The sequence below is a fragment of the Oncorhynchus mykiss genome, chromosome 9 (assembly GCF_013265735.2).
Source record: "Oncorhynchus mykiss isolate Arlee chromosome 9, USDA_OmykA_1.1, whole genome shotgun sequence".
In the NCBI taxonomy this organism is placed as follows: domain Eukaryota; kingdom Metazoa; phylum Chordata; class Actinopteri; order Salmoniformes; family Salmonidae; genus Oncorhynchus; species Oncorhynchus mykiss.
Window position 1 is genome coordinate 23,676,745 of NC_048573.1, and position 18,775 is coordinate 23,695,519.

The following is an 18,775-nucleotide window of genomic DNA, read 5'->3' on the forward strand; positions in this document are numbered from 1 at the left end:
GAATCCATACATTCAAAATGAGAAACTCCAGGCACATTAACATTCACGCTCGGTCACGAAGGATACTTAAGATTTATCTAGCCTACTTCCCCAGAGTCAGATAAACTTGTGCATACCATTTCTATTTCTCTGCATGCAGTTTGAAGAAAGTTGCTCAGTAGCGTTAGCGCAATTTCTAACTAACTGTTCCCATAGACTTCCAGTCATTGTGCTATTGCTAGTTAGCCTTGGCTCGCAAAACTACCTCTAACGTCGTTTAAACTGGACACAGAGACATCTTTTTTCATTTAACTAGGCAAGTCAGTTTAGAACAAATTATTATTTACAATGAGTGCCTTTCCCCCGGCCAAACCCGGACGACGCTGGGCCAATTGGGCGCCTCCCTATGGGACTCCCAATCACGGCCGGATATGATTCACCCTGGATTCGAACCAGGGACTGTAGTGACGCCTCTTGCACGGAGATGCAATGCCTTTGACCGCTGCACCACTTGGGAGCCCAGACATACAATTGGTATCCACAAGTTAATCTGACTCTGAGGAAGTAGATAAAGGGTTTCCTTGCCAATATGTCCAAGTATCCCTTTAAACTCAGTCTAGGGTTGCAATCATACAAACCTCACTTAATTAGTTCCCATGTCACAACCATAAGCTACACGAACTGTTACATTACGTAGGGAGAGAATGGTGAGAATAGTGTGGCACTGCTGAGCCCTGAGACAGGCTGCCTCTCCCACTCGTGAACTGGGAGGCAGACAGATGTTTCTGGGGGAAGGCAGGCAGGCGTGCACCCGCCCAGCTGTGACCAAATTCATCATTATGGGCATAAACCTCGCCCTCCATTACACATTAGTATACAACATTTTTAGGAGTGAAATTTCAAGGATTCATGGGGCAGGCAAAATCTGGGACATTGTCTTTTTTTCCCTCTTACCAGGGTAATGTTCCAAACAGGAAAGGCCACATGCATTCAATACCTCTCTTGATCTAAGCATTGATCATCTCAGTTGTGCGCATGCGAAAAGCTGGAATGGTGGCAGAAAAGGACCTACCTCTTGTCCAGTGAGGAAGAGCAGACAGTCGCCCTCCTCCTCTTCACACATGTGGATCTGGATAACGGTGCGGATGGCTGCCTCCAGGTAGTCCCTCTCAGGTTCCGGCGTGTAGAAGATCTCTACCGGGTGCGTGCGTCCAGGGATGGTCAGCAGCGGACAGCTGTCAAAGTACACCTGGAACTTGCCGGCATCCAGCGTGGCGCTCATGACGATGACCTGATGAGACAAAGGACAGGGTGTTGAGAGGTGGAATGGGAAGAGAAAATGGCTGCCGATGGGGTTATATGATGCTATAGGATTTCGTTGCCCCTAGACACTGATCAGAGTTCTAGATTATAGTTTGGCCTAATGGTTCAGATTCTGATTAGTGTTATCTTAGATCAGTGTCTAAGGGCAACCCGAAACAGCAGCTTTTAGCAGGAGCAATACTGTGAAGAGAGGAGCTTACATATAACCAGGGGACAGCGGCGATAGTATAGCGTAGGTAGATAAAGGTTAAGGTAGGAGTATTTAGAAGTTGACGAATGGTAGGGTCTGGTGTAGTCTCACCTCAGGGTAGTTAAGAGTGATAGTAACACATGTGACTGATGAAATGGATAAGGCCTAGGACGTAGAACATACAATACATTGGGAAAGTATTCAGACCCCTGGACTAAATAAACAATAATGATCATCAATCTACACACAAATACCCCATAATGACAAGGCAAAATGCGCTAAGAAAAAAGAAATAGGAAACATAATAGATACCCTCTATGCAGGAGAATAGGAAGCGGGCGTGAGCCAGAAAGAGAGTGTAGATTGGACCCTGGCCAAGTGAGAGGAAACAAAATGGTGGACATATCACAGGAGGACAGAGCCCCTGACCCATGAGGATCACAACGCTCACTGCCCGGATAAGTCTCGCGGGCACACCATGTTCTCCCCTAGGGCCCATTAAGCACATAAAAATTCTGATGGTGGGCGGCGCGCCTCTCTGCTCTCCCATTTTCACTCTCAAATATTTCGGTCCACGGTCTATGCGCTACTTCGCTTTACGCATAACAAGACATTATAATTCCTCTTAATCAAGGCAAATTACACTTCAAATTTGGGAGAGGAGGGAGACTGGGAAGAGGGACATGAGCAGGGCCGGTACGATCATTGCCACTAACCTAGACCTTATTTAAAAGTCCCTGAACACGTGTGTAACCTTTGATGCCGTCCCTGACAACAACTAGTCATTACCCATCTGTTTTATGAGAATTGTGTCCGGCACATTCGGCCTATAAAAACTGAACTCCCACCCCACCCATCCCTGTCTGATTCTCTTAAATGGGCTGACCCGGGCAGCAATCTCAGTGCTGCCGCAGAGGAGACTCGCCGTGCATTTCTGAGCTGAATGGCTGACGTTTGTCTTTTCTTCAATAGACACATAGCAGTCAGCCCGTGGAGAGACTGCCACACTGAGGCTTTTTAGGGGGGGGGGGGGGGGGGGGGGGGGGGGGGGGGGAGTAATAATTGAGTGTGTGTGTACACAACCAGGTGTGTGCACACAGAGAGGCAGGCTCTCATGAAGGATAGAGGACTAGGTCAGAGGTAGGATTTGAGTTTAGGAGAGTGAGCTGAGGAGAAGTCATGAGGATCAGACGGTACAGGGCTTTGAGAAGCAGTAAAGAACACAACAGAAACTGCTTCTCCAATAGAAATCCCTGATCACTTGTAGACGATGTCATGGTGACGTTAGTTAGCTAAGCTCATGCGCAGAAACATGTCATAGGTCTGATGGTTGTGTCGAACTGCGGCCATGAAATCAAACGCACTCTTCCGATATAAAGTTGTTTTTGATTCAAATGAAAACGTGTCAGTTTGTCACTTTCACAAGGTTGTAGTAACGACAGGTTCAGCTACTTGAGACACTGGCTTGTGCCTTTAGAAATCGAGAAAATGAACAAATAAGGAAGAATTTTTCACTTCTCTCACTGACTTTTTAAACCATAAAAACGTTTTTTTCCCACCTTTGGATTTAGAAACTCTGTGGCATGACTCTATGAGATGCTGTGAATGTAGACTGGCGAGTGGAAACTTGGCAAGGCCAGGGTTGCATTCACCTGGCACGGATCAGATCACTTTCAAGGGGTGCACAAAGTTAGGAAACATTTAGATAGAAACACACCATAGAACTGACATGCTCCTCTGACAAGTAGAGTCAAGTACAAATAAGGTCAGCTCTGTTCAGGACATCTCTACCTGCAAGGTTCAGTACATTGCACCCAGGGGTATGAGGATTTGACGTGTACCTTGAGGTCTGACCTCTGTCGGACCACCTCTTTGAGGACGCCCATGAGGATGTCTGTGGCAAGTGTTCTCTCGTGGGCCTCGTCCAGGATGACGACGCCGTAGCGCTCCAGCAGAGGGTCGTTCATGGCCTCCCGCAGCAACATACCGTCTGTCATGTACCTGCACCGAGGGAGGAAACACAACAGGTAAGTCTTTAAAGTGGACATTTTCGTCAAACAATTTAACTGCTAACTGTGTACTGCCAAATTAGCCAGTTCTCTCTTGTAAAGAAAATTTGAAATCTATCTTTTTTTTTCTAACAGCAAAAAAATAGGGAGGTACTATCTGAACATGCCAAATGTTCAGATAGCAATACATTTTTCAATGGAAAACATATCCTTCGAAGCACCCCACTGAACCCCAGTGAAATAAAACAGTATCTTTGGCAGTTCAACTTCAGTAGAGACTGGCACTTACTTGAGGAAGGTCTTGGCCGAGCTGCAGTCCTCGAATCGAATGGAGTAACCGACCTCCTGGCCCAGCATGACGTCCATCTCGTCGGCCACCCTCTGGGCCACGCTCATGGCTGCCACCCTCCTGGGCTGGGTACAGGCCACTGCCTTCTTAGGTCCGCCCAACCCCTTAACCATGTCCACACACCACTGGGGGATCTGAGGAGAGAGAGGGGGAGATAGCGAGAGGAAGAAGTTACTCAACCACACTCACTTTTAGAATCCCTTGACCTTCCACAAATCAGCAACCAAACCAATACCAATCAAAAGCGCTTTACAAAATTGCACTGAAGATAACTTTAAGTCAAAAAAATGAATGATAGCATGGATGTTTTGGAGAGCAAAGAATAAAACGGCCAGTTACTGTCTGTAAACCCCATGCCACCATCCCCGATCACTTCCACTCTCTGATAATCAACTGCGAGCTCCAGAGAAGTTGAGATGATAGCTTGTATTAGACAGTCTGCCAGCTTTCTGCTGATAGGCACTCCCGGTGGGGATCCCCCCGCTCACTGTTCAAAAGACGAGGGGACCTGCTAAGAGCAGCCTAAAGTTAGAAACTGTTTCTTCTGCCGGATTAGCCTTGTGCTCGGATGAGTGCCCGTCAGTGGCAAGCAACCTCTTTGCTACGGGGAAGGGAAACACACACTCTGCATTTAACATTTCAACAAATCAAGATGGGGGGAAAGGAGATGAGTCACAGCAGCAAGATTCATTTGAAAATAACGGGAAAGTGTGTGAGGGCATCAAGGCATCTCATAGGAAACAGTATTGAGTTATCAGTTGGCTTTTCTCGGCTGTGTTACTGTCTGTTCGTGAATACAATGATATATTGCTTGGAGAGCATTTAATAGATACATTCCGTCTCAACATAAATGATTGTAAATCCTCTACCCCTTGTCCTGCTTACCTGCGTGGTCTTGCCGGAGCCCGTCTCTCCGACGAGCACGAAACTCTGGTGGCGTCCCAGGATGTCGTTGAAGCGCTCCTTGTACTCCCACACTGGCAGCTGTAGCCTCTTCTTCAGGATCTCGTAGTAACGCGGCGTGTGGGGCAGGTTGGTGAATGGGTTGATTTGCTGCTGCATGGCCGTCTGCTTGTGGGAGAGGCCTGCGCTGCCAACAGCCGGGTTCAGGGCCATGCCAGAGGGCTTGGCATCCCGGTCTCTGTCCCTGTCCTTCGACCGCTCGTCGCGGTCCCTGTCGCGGTCTCGCCTGTGGTCGAGGCATGAATGTGAGTAGTGTGACAGACAAGACAAAGCTTCTTTTTTAAATGTATTTTTTTATATCGGCCAGGCCCCATTCCCTTCTCTTTTCCCATCACCATTCCAAAATGGAATGAACCCAACAACCAACACAGAAATAGGACGGCTCAGATTCTACAATGTGCCGCGGCTCGGCTATGTCATGTCCTTTTCCTCAAATAACATGAAAAGGTTACTGCGCATTTCCCTTTCACGCTGCAGAAGGATGTAATCAAGTGTTGCATGCAAAGGTCACATTAATAAAGAAATTAATAGGCTAAAATATCAAGTCAAAAGGGGAACACTTTCCTTTTACAAATGGGTGATATCTTTATTTCCTTTTAATTATGCTACAACACATGTCTGCACCCCAGAACCAAAGTATTGAATTTCCTTCTTTGATGAGACCAATGTTGAAGACTCCATTTGATGAACTGGCAAAAGGCTAAAACGGGTTGTGGCAATGTAGCGGGGCGAGATCTTTATTATGCTACAATGCATGTCTGCACCCAAGAACCAAAGTATTGATTTCATTCTTTGATGAGACCAATGTTGAAGACTCCATTTGAAGAATTGGCAAAAAGCAAAAACTGGTCTTAGCAATGTAGCCTGTGTCATGAGCAACTACACTATTTCCTAGGACATCATGTCGGCTTGGGTACATACATACACACACACACCAGTTGACCCTTCAGAACTCGTGTCATGTTCTTATGGGCCTAGAATGTTGACATTTCAGTACCCAATTATAGCAAAGGACTTACTGAATGAATCTTGTTCTGACAAAGTTGGCCATGTGTTTCAGCACCACGTTGATGTCCTCTGACAACTGAATCATCAGATGATATACAAAATGAGACATTTTATATAGCTAGGGATTATATAAATGATTATAGATTATTATAGTCTGTGACTTAGCTAGTTAACAGTGCGCTGTTTCTTTAACCCATATTTTACCAGGTAAGTTGACTGAGAACACATTCTCATTTACAGCAATGACCTTGGGAATAGTTACAGGGGAGAGGAGGGGGATGAATGAGCCAATTGTAAACTGGGGGTGATTAGGTGGCCATGATGCTATGAAGGCCAAGTTTGGCATTTAGCCAGGACACCGGGGTTAACACCCCTACTCTTACAATAAGTGCCATGGGATCTTTAGTGGCCAAAAATAATCAAGACACCCGTTTAACGTCCCCAATCACTGCCCTGGGGCATTGGGATATTTTTTAGACCAGGGAAAGGGTGCCTCCTACTGGGTCTCCAACACCACTTCCAGCAGCATCTAGTCTCCCATCCAGGGACCAACCCTGCTTAGCTTCAGAAGTAAGCCAGCAGTGGGATGCAGGGTGGTATGCTGCTGGCATACCCAATGGACAGAGACGGCTTTTCGGGTAGTTTCAACCAAAACAAAACTAAAGCATGTCAGCTAGCCACTTATGTTTAAAAACACAAATAATATAGTTAGCTAATATAACTAGGTAACATTATTAACTTGCCATGATAGCGGTCTAGTTAGCATTAGCAATACTACTGACTGGATGCTAACTAGCTAACTACATACCTAAGTTACCTACCTACCTTATGGCCACGCGCAGGAGGCTACCCACGTGCATGTATGATGCATATTTTGCACTGTTCTGTAACGTTAGCCTGGTTTAGGAGCTTCCTAGCTATGTTAGCTTATACTGCGTGTTTATTTAAAAGACTAGCTAACTAACGTAACTAGACTAGAATACTTTTCCGCCGCATGCACGTCCCTGGACGTTTTGTCCATTCGCCATTTACATTTTATCTAGCTAGATAGCATGCGAGCGACGTTAGCTGTAGCCCCCCAAAAAACTCCTGCACTGCAGTGCCCATCAAACACGAAAACAAAGGATCCTCTCCCTATTATTCCCTATACACACCCATCAGAAGACTCTCTTTTCACTCGATGAATAACAATCTCCCAAACCCAAACGATGTCGTTTCGACATTTTTTGTTTTACACATAAATAGCTATCCACAATAAGGAACAAAAGTAGGTAGATGCCATACAATTTCTGCACACTTCTGCCAAATATATTTAGAAATCGGTCCTTGTTCTATCTGTGCTGCTGCTATTGTTAAGCACCACAAGTATGGCGACCGGAAGCACTTACCTCATCATTAATATCTCTGCGTAAATGACAGAAAAACAGCAATTTAGCGTGAGTTTCGTCGAGCCAGATACATTAAATAACGTTTTTATATTAGCAAAATATTGCGACTTAAATATTTGCGCCACGGGGAATTGTAAAGGACAGCTGCTGCCGTGGACGTGGAGTCAGTTGTTAGCTGTCTGGGGGATGTTGTGGCTTGCACCAAACTCAGCCTCCCCCTAATACATAAAAAGAAGAGGGTCCATGTGCAATACCAACATTGACCGAATCCGATGGTGAAACTCAGTTGTGGAATTCATCCCAAAGCCAAACATTTTATAAATAACATTATACGAAAAATATGTACTTGAAGAGGGCTGTCAAATTGTTTGTTATTGCAAGACAGCATTATGCACATTCTGGATGTAAAGGAGTTTTTTCAAGCCATGTCAATCTTTCAAGAACATTTGACAAACATTTTCAATGTATACACCTTCCAAGATGTTTCAACCTATAAGAAGATTATGTAGTGACAAATCAGCTGACACCGGAGACAATCATTGCCGTTGACACAGGTAATTACACAGCCTGGACATTCCTAACAAGCTTTGTAATGGCAAATGGCTCATTGCTTGTAACCAGGGATTGATGGTGATAGGGAAGGAGAAGTCAACGTTATAACAAAGCTTTACTGATGCTTGTTATCCAAGGCTACTTTAAAATATCAGGTCTTTTTCTCCCTTTCTTTCACAGGCAATTAAATAACAGTCAAATTGTGTGTGAAATAGGTCTGCCAAGCAGAGCTGCTGACAGACAGAGGACCAACACCGACACAGGAAAGAATAGCCCTGTTATTTCAATGTGAAAAGGGACAATAGCATGCAATCTGAATGGAAACAACCTCTCAATAACATCAAGATGAATGAATTGCAAAGCTGCACTTGAAATATCAAGTAACTGTATAAGCTATGAATAATTATTATTGCCAAATGACAGTAAACAGGTATTGTTTAAAATAGTTATTTCAGATTTTCAAGATCTACAACTTGTTCATAGTTTGCACCACAGCTGTTCAGTCATTCACCCACATTTCTTTACTTTGACCTCGCAGAATAGAATCAATAACAAGTCAAGTAGAGGAGGTAAATGCCATGTGCACATTGAACAGGGTAACTAGCCCCCCCCCCCCCCCCCCCCCCCCCCCCCCCCTGGGTAACTGACCCCTTTATTCTCACAGAAACCACTTTCCCTGGCTGCCGCTAGTCTTGCTCAGCTGAAAATGCTATAGCGCTCATATAAAAAAATGCAAGTCACTAACAAAACGATTCTGAAGTAAGTTGATCTAATATTTTCTCATTTAGAAAAATGTATATACACTACCTTTCAAAAGTTTGGGGTCACTTCGAAATGTTCTTTTGTTCCATGAAAACATACATGAAATGAGTCGCAAAATCAATAGGAAATATAGTCAAGACGTTGACAAGGTAATAAATAACAATTTTTAATTGAAATAAGTGTCCTTCAAATGTTGCTTTCGTCAAAGAATCCTCCATTTGCAGCAATTACAGCCTTGCAGACCTTTGGCATTCTAGTTGTCAATTTGTTGAGATAATCTGAAGAGATTTCACCCCATGCTTCCTGAAGCACTTCCCACAAGTTAGATTGGCTTGATGGGCACTTCTTATGGTCAAACTGCTCCCACAACAGCTCAATAGGGTTGAGATCCGGTGACTATTATGGCCACCCATTATAGAAAGAATACCAACTGACTGCTTCTTCCCTAAATAGTTCTTGCATAGTTTGAAGCTGTGCTTTGGGTCATTGTCCTGTTGTAGGAGGAAATTGGCTACAATTAAGAGCCATCCACAGGGTATGGCACGGCGTTGCAAAATGGAGTGACAGTCTTCTTTCTTCAAGATCCCTTTTACCCTGTACAAATCTCCCACTTTACCACCACCAAAGCACCCCCAGACCATCACATTACATCTCACTAATCCGAACACTTCAAACTGAGATTAATCTGTCCATAACAATTTTTTCCAATCTTACTCTGTCCAGTGTCTGTGTTCTTTTGCCCATCTTAATCTTTTCTTTTTATTGGCCATCTTTTCTTTTTATTGGCCAGAGATATGGCTTTTTCTTTGCAACTCTGCTTAGAAGGCCAATATCCCGGAGTCGCGTTTTTGCTGTTGATATTGAGACTGGTGTTATGCGGGTACTATTTAATGAAACTGCCAGTTGAGGACTTGTGAGGCGTCTGTTTCTCAAACTAGACACTCTAATGTACTTGTCCTCTTGCTCAGTTGTGCACCGGGGCCTCCCACTCTATTCTGGTTAGAGCTAGTTTGCGCTGTTCTGTGAAGGGAGTAGTACACAGCGTTCTACGAGATCTTCAGCTTATTAGCAATTTCTCACATGGAATAGCCTTCATTTATCAGTACAAGAATAGACTGACGAGTTTCACAAGAAAGTTATTTGTTTCTGGCTATTTTGAGCCTGTAATCGAACCCACAAATGCCGATGCTCCAGATACACAACTAGTCTAAAGAAGGCCAGTTTTGTTGCTTCTTTAATCAGAACAACAGTTTTCAGCTGTGCTAACATAACTGCAAAAGGGTTTTCTAATGATCAATCAGCCTTTTAAAATGATAAACTTGGATTAGCTAACACATCGTGCCATTGGAACACAGGAGTGATGGTTGCTGACAATGGGCCTCTGTATGCCAATTTATGTATTTTTTATTTCACCTTTATTTAACCAGGTAGGCTAGTTGAGAACAAGTTTTCATTTGCAACTGCGACCTGGCCAAGATAAAGCAAAGCAGTGTGACACAGACAACAACACAGAGTTACACATGGAGTAAACAATAAACAAGTCAATGACAAAGTAGAGAAAATAAAGTCTATATACAGTGTGTGCAAAAGGCATGAGGAGGTAAGCAATAAATAGGCCATAGGAGCGAATAATTACAATTTAGCAGATTAACACTGGAGTGATAAATGAGCAGATGATGTGCAAGTAGAGATACTGGTGTGCAGAAGAGCAGAAAAGTAAATAATATAAAAACAGTATGGGGATGAGGTAGGTAGATTGGGTGGGCTATTTACAGATGGACTATGTACAGCTGCAGTGATCGGTTAGCTGCTCAGATAGTTGATGTTTAAAGTTGGTGAGGGGAAAAAAAGTCTCCAACTTCAGAGATTTTTGCAATTTGTTCCAGTCACTGGCAGCAGAGAACTGGAAGGAAAGGCGGCCAAATGAGGTGTTGGCTTTGGGGATGATCAGTGAGATATACCTGCTGGAACGTGTGCTACGGGTGGGTGTTGTTATCGTGACCAGTGAACTGAGATAAGGCGGAGCTTTACCTAGCATAGACTTATAGATGACCTGAAGCCAGTGGGTCTGGCGACGAATATGTAGCGAGGGCCAGCCACCCAGTGGTGGGTGGTATAAGGTGATTTGGTAACAAAACGGATGGCACTGTGATAGACTGCTTCCAGCTTGCTGAGTAGAGTGTTGGAAGCTATTTTGTAGATGACATCGCAGAAGTCGAGGATCGGTAGGATAGTTAATTTTACTAGGGTAAGTTTGGCCGCGTGAGTGAAGGAGGCTTTGTTGCGAAATAGAAAGCCGATTCTAGATTTGATTTTGGATTGGAGATGTTTAATATGAGTCTGGAAGGAGAGTTTACAGTCTAGCCAGACACCAGGTATTTATAGTTGTCCACATATTCTAGGTCGGAACCGTCCAGGGTGGTGATGCTAGTCGGGCGGGCGGGTGAGGGCAGCGAACGGTTGACAAGCATGCATTTGGTTTTACTAGCGTTTAAGAGCAGTTGGAGGCCACGGAAGAAGTGTTGTATGGCATTTAAGCTCGTTTGAAGGTTAGTTAGCACAGTGTCCAAGGAAGGGCCAGAAGTATACAGAATGGTGTCGTCTGCGTAGAGGTGGATCAGGGAATCGCTCGCAGCAAGAGCGACATCATTGATATATACAGAGAAAAGATTCGGCCCGAGAATTTAACCCTGTGGTACCCCCATAGAGACTGCCAGAGGTCCGGACAACATGCCCCCCGATTTGACACACTGAACTCTGTCTGCAAAGTAGTTGGTGAACCAGGCGAGGCAGTCGTCAGAAAAACCAAGGCTATTGAGTCTGCCGATAAGAATACGGTGATTGACAGAGTTGAAAGTCTTGGCCAGGTCGATTTAGATAGGCAGGGCAGGATGGATATAGGTCTGTAGATATTCCATTAAAAAAAGCAGTTTCCAGCTACAATAGTCATTTACAACATTAACAATGTCTACACTGTATTTCTGATCAATTTGATGTTATTTTAATGGAGAAAAAAATGTGCTTTCTTTTAAAAAACAAGGACATTTCTAGGTGACCCCAAACTTTTGAACGGTAGAGTAAGTATTCACACCCTTTACTCAGTACTTTGTTGAAGCACCTTTGTCAGCGATTACAGCATCGAGTCTTCTTGAGTATGACGCTACAAGCTTGGCACACCTGTATTTGGAGAGTTTCTGCCATTCTTCTCTGCAGATTCTCTCAAGCGCTGTCAGGTTGAATGGGAAGTGACGCTGCACAGCTAATTTAAGGTCTCTCCAGAGATGTTTGATCGGGTTCTAGTCCGGGCTCCGTTTGTGCTACTCAAGGACATTTAGGGACTTGCCCCGAAGCCACTCCTGCGTTGTCTTGGCTGTGTAATTAGGGCCATTGTCCTGTTGGAATGTGAACCTTAGGCCCAGTCTGAGGTCCTGAGCGCCCTGGCACAGGTTTTCATCAAGGATCGCTCTATACTTTGCTCCGTTTATGTTTCCCTCGATCCTGACTAGTCTCCCAGTCCCTGCCACTGAAAAACATACCCAAAGCATGCTGCCACCAACATGCTTCACTGTAGGGATGGTGCTAGGTTTCCTCCAGACGTGACACTTGGCATTCAGACTACAGAGTTCAATCTTGGTTTCTTCAGACCAAATTATCTCGTTTCTCATGGTCTGAGAGTCCTTTAGCTGCCTTTTGGCAAACTCCAAGCGGGTTGTCATGTGCCTTTCACTGAGGAGTTGCTTCCATCTGGCCACTCTATTTTTTTCTACACTTCCCAAGATCTGTGCCTTGACACAATCCTGTCTCGAAGCTCTACAGACAATTCCTTCAACCTCATGGCTTAGTTTTTGCTCTGACATGCCCTGTAAACTCTGGGACCTTATATAGACAGGTGTGTATCTTTCCAAATCATGTCCAATCAATTTAATTTACCACAGGTGGAATCCAATAAAGTTGTAGAAACATCTCAAGGTTGATAAATGGAAACAGGATGAGCTCATTTTCGAGTCTCATAATAAATGTGCAAACATTTCTATAAATACATTTTTGTTATGGGGTATTGCGTGTAGATTGATGACAGAAAAAAAACAACTTCATCCATTTTGGAATAAGGCTGTAACGTAACAAAATGTGGAAGCAGCTAAGGGGTCTGAATACTTTCCGAATACACTGTATATACCATTAGGAGAGACTAAAGATAAATAATATACTTCATTAGAGATCAATTTTTAATAAAGAAGTACAATCTAAGGTGAGTGTGTTGGGGTCAATGAGAAGTGTTGCATAGAATTAAAAAGGTATGTCGGATATTATTCATCCTGAATCAGACAGGTTTTTTACATGGATGGTATATTATCTCCAATGTAAGACAAGTACTCCAAACAATAGAACACTATGAAAAATATGGGAAACCAGACCTGGTACTCATAGCGGACTTTGAAAAGGCTTTTGATAAAGTACAACTGGAATTTACAGTGGGGCAAAAAAGTATTTAGTCAACCACCAATTGTGCAAGTTCTCCCACTTAAAAAGATGAGAGAGGCCTGTCATTTTCATCATAGGTACACTTCAACTATGACAGACAAAATTAGGACAAAAAATCCAGAAAATCACACTATAGGATTTTTTTATGAATTTATTTGCAAATTATGGTGGAAAATAAGTATTTGGTCACCTACAAACAAGCAAGATTTCTGGCTCTCAGACCTGTAACTTATTCTTTAAGAGGCTCCTCTGTCCTCCACTCGTTACCTGTATTAATGGCACCCGTTTGAACTTGTTATCAGTATAAAAGACACCTGTCCACAACCTCAAACAGTCACACTCCAAACTCCACTATGGCCAAGACCAAAGAGCTGTCAAAGGACACCAGAAACGAAATTGTAGACCTGCACCAGGCTGGGAAGACTGAATCTGCAATAGGTAAGCAGCTTGGTTTGAAGAAATCAACTGTGGGAGCAATTATTTGGAAATGGAAGACATACAAGACCACTGATAATCTCCCTTGATCTGGGGCTCCACGCAAGATCTCACCACGTGGGGTCAAAATGATCACAAGAACGGTGAGCAAAAATCCCAGAACTTTTTGGTAAAAACTCAACTCGTCGTGTTTGGAGGACAAAGAATGCTGAGTTGCATCCAAAGAACACCATACCTACTGTGAAGCATGGGGGTGGAAACATCATGCTTTGGGGCTGTTTTTCTGCAAAGGAACCAGGACGACTGATCCGTGTAAAGGAAAGAATGAATGGGGCCATGTATCGTGAGATTTTGAGTGAAAACCTCCTTCCATCAGGAAGGGAATTGAAGATGAAACGTGGCTGGGTCTTTCAGCATGACAATGATCCCAAACACACCGCCCGGGCAATGAAGGAGTGGCTTCGTAAGAAGCATTTCAAGGTCCTGGAGTGGCCTAGCCAGTCTCCAGATCTCAACCCCATAGAAAAGTTGAAAGTTGAAAGTCCGTTGCTGGGCAACAGCCCCAGAACATCACTGCTCTAGAGGAGATCTGCATGGAGGAATGGGCCAAAATACCAGCAACAGTGTGTGAAACCTTGCGAAGACTTACAGAAAATGTTTAACCTCTGTCATTGCCAACAAAGGGTATATAACAAAGTATTGAGATAAACTTTTGTTATTGACCAAATACTTATTTTCCATCATAATTTGCAAATAAATTCATTAAAAATCCTACAATGTGATTTTCTAATTTTTCTCATTTTGTCTGTCATAGTTGAAGTGTACCTATGATGAAAATTACAGGCCTCTCATCTTTTTAAGTGGGAGAACTTGCACAATTGGTGGCTGACTAAATGTGGCTGACCACTGTATATATAAATGCCTGGAATATTTACATTTTGGGGAATCTCTTATACAATGGGTTAAAGTTATGTATAGTAACTCTAGGTGTAAAATAGTAAATAATGGCTATTAGAAAGTATTAAACTGTCAAGAGGAGTAAAACAAGGTTGTCCATTATCGGCATATCTATTTATTATGGCCATCAAAATGTTAGCTATTAAAATCAGATCCAACAATAATATCAAGGGGCTATAAATCCAGGGCTTAAAAACAAAAAGTGTCATTTTATGCTGATGATTCATGTTATTTTAAATCCACAATTTGGATCCCTCCACAGCCTCAGAGGATCTCCATCTTGTCTCATCGCTGCAACTCCCCAATGGGCTCGGGAGGCAAAGGTGGAGTACAATGGGTCGGAAACACTGTTCACCTGATGACAGAGGTCAGCCTGATGGTATTTAAATTGCCATTGATAAAATGCAATTGTGTTCATTGTCAGTAGCTTATACCTGTCCATACCATAACTGCACACCACGGGGCACTCTGTTCACAACATTGACATCAGCAAACTGCTCACCCACACAAGACCAGACACGTGGTCTGGGGTTGTAAGGACGGTTGGACGTACTGCTAAATGATCTAAAACAACGTTGGTGGCAGCTTATGGTAGAGAAATTAACATTAAATTATCTGGCAAAAGCTCTGGTGGACATTCCTGCAGTCAGCAAGCCAAATTCACCCTCCCTCAACTTGAGACTTCTGTGGCATTGTGTTGTGTGACAAAACTGCACATTTTAGAGTGGCCTTTTATTGTCCCCAGCACAAGGTTCATCTGTGTAATGGTCATGCTATTTAATCAGCTTCTTGATATGCCACACCTGTCAGGTGGATGGGTTATCATGGCAAATATGAAATACTCACGAACAGGATGTAAACACATTTGTGCACAAAATTTGAGAGAATTAAGCTTTTGTGCATATGGAACATTTCTGTGATCTTTTATTTCAGCTCATGAAACATGGGACCAACACTTTACATGGTGTGTTTATACACTATTTTTGTTCAGTGTACATTCATGAAATAAACATTTATTTAAAGCGTCACTCAGCAGTTGAAACAACACGACCTCGCCCGTTCCGGTAAAAAGTTGAGGGATAGGGCTGGAGAAATGTAGCCACTCTCAAATTTATAGGCAGGGCTAAGGATGCAAGGACTGACCATCCATGAAATCAAAATTATAGTCTCAACCATATTGAGGCTATATAGTGTTTGTTTACATTTACAAACATTGGAGTGAAGCAAGCTTATATTCTGGGTTCTGGTGGGTACGACATTTGAACTAAGCTCATGAAGCATTTATAAGTTATATTCTTCAAGAATCAATAGGTTTATTTCATTGATTCAAAAGTCCAAAAATGGATGAAGCAACTGCAGATTGCCCCTTTAATGTAAACATATTGTATTTTGTTAATGTCTAGTCCTGATATGTCTATTTAGAATCTGAATGCATTCTTACACTCAAAAGAAACAAAATGTCTGCGCAATATACAATTAAATAACAAGAACACTATCACATTTTACAGGACCACTGTAGGAGACAGACAGCTTTGGGAAACTACAAATCACACAGTTAAACAGCTGCCCTACTCACCTTACAATAAAACCTTTTTTTTTTGTACATGGGGCAAGTTAAAGCACTTTCAAGGGATAGTGTGACATTTAGGAAATTAAGCCTTTTTACCAAGTCGATGAACTCATGGATACCATTGTTATGTCTCTGCTTGCAGTTTGAAGGAAGTGGAAGGCAGTTTCTGGAGCCATTACTAACTAGTGTTAGCGCAATACCTGGAAGTCTACAGGAACAGCTAGCATGCTAGTTGTTCCTGAAGACTTCCAGTAGAAAAAAAAGGGCTTAATTTCCAAAATGTCACAGTATTCCTTTATTAAGGTGTGGAAAATAAGTCACCCTATGCCCATGCATGAATTGCAGCATTATTTCATAAAGTGACAGCAATATCCATGGTTTAATCACAAAGTTAGCCACATTTGGAATGTTAAAGGTCAGTGCTGATGAGCACCTTAGATGGGGAAACCACATAAATATCAAAATTGTATATTAGTATTTTCACCCCTTATCCTTTCAGATATAGATAGAAAAGGTTTAATATGCCGGTGTCCCAACTTCAATCATTCTAACTGTAGACACACAAATTGATGTGGATATGTCTGCTTGTTGTCACATTACATTAAGCGAGCTAAAGCTGGTTGACTCATCAGCACTGTGTGAGCTAACGCTAACTCTCCGACATCCACTGTATACATCTCTCTTGGCAACTGTGTGGTCTGGAATGATGTGTTAGCTCAATGTGACGCCCTAACCTGCTTTTAAAGGCTTAATGCGTGACTTTGCTCATGCAGGTGTGTCATTTCATTTGACAGAAATAGCTCAACCATTACTCACACTTGAAAAATAAATGTGTTTTTTCCCCCTTCAACATTTAGCTCTAGTCATCCCGATCTCATTTTAAAACACCAGCCATAACAAAGCGAGTGACTAACCAGGTTGTTGGATGGCTCATTTTGCCTGAGTGAGACAGTGTTGCAATGATCAAGAGGGAGTGTGTGGGAGTTCTAGATGACAAAGCTGGCAGTTTCTAAAGATGGTTGTCACACACTGGAGTAATGGGGGCCCTGCAGGTAGTGATGCCCTGAGGCGATGCACTGGAGCAGCCAACTCTAGGCAGGGTGGGCATTGAAACGCCCTGACAACAATGTGCCAATGTGCATGATGGGGCTTCTCTCAGCAAGGAGAGGGCACACAGACAGGCACAACACACATTTTCAATAGTTATGCCAAAGATTGAGTAGGGGGGGGGGGGGGGGGTTGAAGGATACTCAATAACACAACATGTCAATTGACTATCCTGTAGAAGATCCAAACATATCAGTCAAACTCATTCCTATCCAGACCTGGGTAGAATATGTATTCAAAATATCATAGTTGCGCTTGATTTAGCTCATCAGGCACAACAGCACTAACAGAATTGTCATGCAGGACAAGATAAGCTGGTCTGTCCCCTTACTGCATGGGCTAGATCAGTGGTTCAAGTCTCCTCTTATAGCTCCAGCCCACCCTCTTATCTTAATAGAGATCACACTGTAGGACTACACCTTGACAGTGTGCTGACCCCCCGGCGCGGCCTCTGCTTATTGGCCCACCACAACTCTCCCTCCATCCATAACGTCATCTGATGCCGGCCTCACTGGGGCCCTTGGAGCCATTTAGGTGCCGCGGTCGCTTGTTTCCTTAAAGAATAAGCGGAAACTGCAAGGTAGGTCACAATGGATAAAGAACCCGTCAACAAATGTAGAAGAGCGACGTGGATGGAATTGTCTAAAGTCGAGCGAGGCGCCACTCGACACGACGCGATTAGCCACTCAACTTGGGTGATTTACAAAAATAATTTGCATAACTGCCCACGGATTCTCCAACTCAATTCCCTGTGCATAAACAAATCAAATTCAATATAAATAAGGCCATAAAAAGCAACAACCCGAGCGGTTCCGCGTGTTGTTTCCCTGGGACTTTGCCCTTGTGAGGAAGCACGACACATGTAATTGAATGTAATAAATAAGAGTGGAGAGACGTAACTCTACAGTATATCTAGGACATTCGTGGAGGTTGATGTTGGGTTTGGGTGATTGATGCTAATGTTAATCCTAACGGGCGGCTGCTTTATTTGCTTCTTTAATCAAGGACAGTATCATCGAAGCCATTGCACTGACGTATAGGGATCCGAATGAATAGACGTAATGTAATAATCACAACATTGTTCAATAACCAGTTGCTCGCACAAGGGTGGGAACGAGGCATATGGCTCATCCATGCGTGGGTGACAAACAAGCAGGAAAAAAGATCTGACAAGACATTTCACATTGTTTTTCCACCTCCCCATGAGAGATAATGACAGACCCGTCATCCACCGAGCAGAAAGTTACACTTTTCACATCACCAGGTGACAACCTGGTGGGCTCGCTCGGTGCACTCTGATTGGTTCTCTCTCTCAGGGATTGCTGACAGAAGTCAGGTAGCATAAAGAAGAGAGAACTGAATGAAGCGCAGGACATAGACACAGCCATTGGCCATCAGTGGCCAGGGCACCTGGCTGGTAAAGTAATTAACCCCGCTGAGTGGTTGGCGTGGAAACCGCTGACTCCAAGTGTCCCACCCCCTCCCCTATCCCCCTAGTTCCCTTGGCGGTGATGGGGTGTCAATTCCCCCCACATCCAGCTGCCTCCTGCCTCCTCAAATCACACCTATTAGAGCCAGCAGGCCCCGTGGTGACCCGGCTGGGCCACTGCGTCTGTCTGTCCAGGGTAGTGTGTGTGTGTGTGTGTGTGTGTCCGCCCAGGGTAGGAGGAGAGGGGGGCAGGTGGCTTGGCTGAAGCATTT

The 18,775-nt window shown here is 43.6% G+C and overlaps 1 protein-coding gene across 6 annotated transcripts in view; it reads right to left on the bottom strand.

Moving 5' to 3' along the window:
• dhx15 (DEAH (Asp-Glu-Ala-His) box helicase 15) overlaps positions 1 to 7,427 on the bottom strand; it is a 36,227-nt gene extending 28,800 nt beyond the window's left edge. For 2 of the 6 annotated variants that reach the window (XM_021615154.2, XM_021615150.2), the window contains exons 1-5: positions 5,833 to 6,278; positions 4,736 to 5,039; positions 3,791 to 3,984; positions 3,334 to 3,493; positions 1,052 to 1,270 (exon numbers count right to left, since the gene is read on the bottom strand). In XM_021615154.2, the coding sequence (XP_021470829.1) occupies positions 1,052 to 1,270; positions 3,334 to 3,493; positions 3,791 to 3,984; positions 4,736 to 5,039; positions 5,833 to 5,930 (975 nt within the window). In that variant the 5' untranslated portion in view covers positions 5,931 to 6,278. The other 4 variants (XM_021615151.2, XM_036987606.1, XM_021615153.2 and 1 more) reach the window with 4 other exon arrangements.
• Positions 7,428 to 18,775: the final 11,348 nt, after the last annotated feature.